Source organism: Oratosquilla oratoria, chromosome 21 (assembly GCF_046742065.1).
Source record: "Oratosquilla oratoria isolate Oo_2021 chromosome 21, ASM4674206v1, whole genome shotgun sequence".
In the NCBI taxonomy this organism is placed as follows: domain Eukaryota; kingdom Metazoa; phylum Arthropoda; class Malacostraca; order Stomatopoda; family Squillidae; genus Oratosquilla; species Oratosquilla oratoria.
In genome coordinates, this window is record NC_134797.1 from 29,922,920 (window position 1) to 29,928,090 (window position 5,171).

The window sequence follows — 5,171 nt, forward strand, 5'->3', positions numbered from 1 at the left end:
GACTTGAGGACTCCAGCCCAGTTAGCCAATTAGTTTCCTGGCTGGCCAAGGCCCACACCGAGTCTTCTACACCCTCCTCCTCTTCCACCTCATCCTCATCCTCATCTTCATCCTCCTTCTCCTCCTCCTCCTCCCTCTCCTCCTCTTCCTCATCCTTCGCCTTCTCCTATGCCTTTTCCTCGTCTTCCTCTCTCTCTCCTTCTTAATCTTCCGTTTTCTATTTTTTCTCCTTGCCTTTACCGTTATCATGATCCTCTCCTTTCGCCTCATCTTCTTCTTTGTCCTTTTCCTCCTCCTTTTCCTTCTCACTCGCATCTTTCTCCTATTTCTATTTCCTTATCTTTCTGATTCTCTTTCTTGTCTTGTTATTTCTACTTATCCTATTCCTTCTCCTCTTCCTTGTCCTTCTCGTATTTCTTATCTTTCTCGCTCTTCCTTATCCTCTTCGTCCTTTTTCTCCTCCTCAACTGTCCTCCTCACCTTCCTTCTCCTCCTCATTTTCCTCCTCCAATTCCACCTCCTTTTCCTCATCCTCCTGTTCCACACCATCCTCCTTTTCCATCTCCTTCACATGACAAGAGAAAGTGGCTAAAGAGAAGAGAGGGAAGGAGAGAGAGAGAGAGAGAGAGAGAGAGAGAGGGTGAGAAGAAGAGGAAGGGAAGAGAAGGACAACGAAGAAGAGGAAGCGATCGGGATGCGTCTTTAAGACCAAAAGGAAATTTCGTTTTTAATTTCGAAACTTTCCTGTGTTTCGAAACCCTTCAATGCAGTTATTCTGGTTAATGCCTTCGGAAGGTTTTATTAACCCATTCAACTCATGTCAGCCGCTTGTGGTGTAGATACGAAAAACCGGATTTGGTAGGCCTCGCGCCGGCCCGTACATCCGAATATCATCTGATGCGGCTTGACCGCGCGAGGACTGACGTCATATTTTTCTGGTGTTTGATAAAACATTTTGGTGTTTTATGATTTTTTGTTTTATTTGACCAAATGACAAGAATCTTGTCATCGGAGTTTAAAGGGTTAAACTGAGGGAGGGGGGGGCAGACGCTGGATATAGTGACTTCATTTATCAAGGATTTGTCACATTTGACCATTTTTCCTCCGATTGTTGGAGAAGCTTTAGGGAAGGAATCTGCTATGCTGGAGGAAGATGATAAATTACCTCCAGCATATCAAATGATATTCTATGTATTTTTGTCAAGGAAACAAAATAGCTTACCAAAATGATTTCACGGCCGAAAAAGTACTGGAGGTGATCTGTACCGCCGGTTAATCGAAAATTGGAGGAAAAATGACTCAGTGTGATACCCCCTTTAGCAGAAGACCTAGAGAGGCCGGAACCGTATTGAAGTAGACAGGCCGGAACCGTATTGAGGAGGTTAACGGATTCCACCAACGAGTCGAGTACCTTCTCGTCCTGTTGGGCTAAGATGTGGTCATACACATACAATACGTTAATCATCGTGTACTTACGATATCATTAGTGGTTGTATGCATATAGTATAATGTCGTTTGTGATCGTGTATTTGTGATAATATTAGTGATCATATATCACGATATAGTAAGTGATCACACACTTACGATGTTGTTAGTGATCGAATACTTACGATATCGTTAGTGGTTGCGTTCTTACAATATCGTTAGTGATCGCATACATACGATATCGCTAGTGATTATATACTGTGTGTATATATATATATATATATATATATACATATATATATATATATAAATATATATATATATATATATATATATATACATATATATATATATATAAATATATATATATATCGTTACTGATCACATACTTACGATATCGATGGTGATCTCATATATATGATGTTGTTAATGATTGTATATCTACGATAATTTTAGTGATCGTGTATATACGATATCGCAAGTGATCGCATGCTTACAATATCATGAGCGACCGCTATTTAATTACTTAATTTGTGTATTTACGATACGAAATCGTTAGTGGTCGTATATTTACGATATTGTTAGCTAAGAACTCTCCTGAAGTAGAGGTTTCACTCCAAACTGAATAAAATCACCCAAGGTTGCAATGGTGGCATATAGTATTCCTTGTGTGTTGTACACACGTATTTGTAATATTGTTTATCTATTATTGTATATTTAATGTATCATTGTGAGAACCAAGTGTTTATATTAAGCGTGTATGTTTTTCCCGCCAAGTCTGAGCTTGGTGGCGTGGCTTGGCGTCAGAGTCAGTCTTGATTCTGCTTACGAAGCGACCGCACGCTTGTTTCTGTAGTGCTTTATAAATCACATACTTAAAATATATTTTTTTTCATAAGCCACCTAATACAGGGTTTGTCCGAGTGAAGTTCGTATACGAGCCTGAAACGTCCGAAATGTGCTCTGAAACCGCAGTTAACAGACTTTATTTACCCTATAGAGCCTCTCTTGTCTGAATAAAATGATGTGCAGCATAAAATGTAGATTTTTTTTACCCCTCTTGGCCAGGAGGGCTCCTTGAACTGAACTAAGTCGCCAGTCGCCAAGAGGGAAAAGGAGATAAATGTCCCAAATGTCCTGTAACGTAACTTGGTGACACTTCTGATTTCAATTATGACTTCCGTCAGACTCTTCTATTCATCTTCGTGGGTCCATCTCGAAAACGAAAGAGACTTAATGTGCAATGCAAGTTGAAGACATTGAAAATAAACAAATAAATATACAATCTGGTTTGAGGTAGTTCGTGAAGAAGACCTCGGGCTCTTCCTTCAACTGAAGAGAGTCTTGGGTAATCCGGAAGAAGGTCTCCTCCTAGTTCCTGCCACTTCGGTGATAGTAGAGATCGAGACAACCGTCTGTGAAGCAAATAGGTCTTCCGTGGATCCTGTTTGCTTGTCATGAATGTCAATGAAGAAGCACTTGGCCGTAAGGCTCAGCCATGTGTATGTATGTTGCCATGCACAGACGTAAGGGACACACACACACGCACACACACACACACAGACATAAAAGAGAGGAAGAAGAAAATGTACAATCAGAAAACATTTGTGATATTGAAGCCAAGTTTGACCCATGGAAGAACATAGCAACTCACGATCATAGCTTTTATACTATGTATTACAATTGGATAAATTTACAGACACACACCGACACACACACACACACACACACACATACACACACGCATACACGCATACACACACACACACACATACAAACACACACACGTGCAAACACATGCACACACACACACACACGCACATACACACACATATGGACATACACACACACACACACTCATACACACACACACACACACACACACACACACAGATATACACACACACACACTACCTAACAATGACTTTCTTTTATTGTGCGGCAATCCTTTCGCAGTCACAGTTAAACATATTTACTCCTTTGTTGCTCTCAGTGACTTTGAAGGCCATTTTGGTTATTTATTCAGCTGAGGGAATCCCTTCCCAAGACAGAAGGCCAATTAGGCGTTTTAATTTTTGGTTTTAATTTAACCATGCGGTTTGGTGGTTATTCTTCATTTTTTGAACCACCCGCTTTCTCTTATGTCAGCGTGGGTCGCCCTTTCCTTTGGGTCTGGCGTCAAAATATGAGCGATAAGTGCCACCACTGAGGTGTCGCTGCTTGAAGGAGCGCTGGGGTCGGCGATCTTTTTCAGGTGCTGTTGTTGCACCCACTGGTGGTAGGCGCCGTCTCGTCGCCTTGCCCTTCGCCAGGGAGTACGGCCCGTTATTAGTTCCACCAGGATTATTCCGCAGGACCAGAGGTCCGCGGGGGCTCCCCTGTACCTGCCAGAGAATACTTCGGGGGCCTTATAGTTGCGGGTGCCGAAAGCACCACGCAGAATGACCTCCTCTCCTCCGGAAAGGAACTCTGCTGAAAGTCCGAAGTCGCCGATTTTCAAGACGCGATCTTCGGTCAGCAGGAGGTTGTTGGGCTTCAGATCGCGATGTGCAATGCCCTGGGCGTGAAGGTATCCGACGCCACTGATGAGCTGCACGAAGTAGAAATGGGCTTGTTCCTCGCCCATGCCACTGTGACCGATCTCATCGGAAAGGTCGCCTCCGGCCGCGAACTCCAGGTAAATGTGCATTTCCGCCCCTTCTTGTTCGGCGGAAAGCAGCCTGACGACGTTGGCGTGACTGAGGCGCCTGTGGATCAAGAGCTCTTGCTCGTCCTGTTCCGTCGTCACTTCTACCGATTTCCTGGCGGCAAGTTCTCCCGTTGCCGCGTTCTTTACAAGAGTCACGATGCCAAAGCTACCTTCGCCAAGGTACTCAACCTCGGTCCAGAGGTTTCCAGGATCCTCATTCGAGGGGATGTCCTCCTGGACTTTGGGCTTCTTGCAGACTCTCTCTTCGTCCTCGGAGTGTCTCCTTTTTCCTGCAGCTCTCGACGAAACTCGAGGTGTCTTACTTGTTCTGTGTGATGTCATTGTGCTTGTGCTGAAGGTTGAAATTCCCAATTCTAAAGACTCTTCCTGAAATCCAAGCATGGTCAAGACACAACAAACGCATATCACAGATATCGTGACATTTGCTTCCCTCAGTAGATTTTAAGAAAAAACTTGATACTGAGAGATACAAAGATGGGTCACCACTCACCACGAGCATAGCTCCCTTCTCGTATAATACAACTAGGTAAATACACACACACACACACACACACACACACACACACACACACACACACACACACACACACACACACACACACACACACACACACACACACACACAATGCACACACGCACGCACACACACACGCACAGACACAAACACACACACACACACACACATGCACACACGCACGCACACACACACACAAACACGCACACACACACATACACACACACGCACATACACACACACACACACACACACATTCATATACACACACACACACACACACGCACACGCATACACACACACACGCACACACGCACACACATATAAACACACAAATATACACATACCCAAACCCAAATATAGACATACAGACATGCACACATTTACGCACACAAATACACACACAATTATACACATATCCAAATATAGACATACAGGCATACACGCATTTAAGCACACACACACACACACACACACACACACACACACACACACACACACACACACACACACACACACACA

The 5,171-nt window shown here is 43.7% G+C and overlaps 1 protein-coding gene across 1 annotated transcript; it reads right to left on the reverse strand.

Annotated features, from left to right (window-relative positions):
* Positions 1–3,538: 3,538 nt before the first annotated feature.
* Positions 3,539–4,516, reverse strand: LOC143037042 (serine/threonine-protein kinase Chk1-like). Its single transcript, XM_076205151.1, has one exon. It carries the CDS (start codon positions 4,514–4,516, stop codon positions 3,539–3,541), a length of 978 nt encoding a protein of 325 aa, XP_076061266.1.
* Between the last annotated feature and the right edge of the window lie 655 nt (positions 4,517–5,171).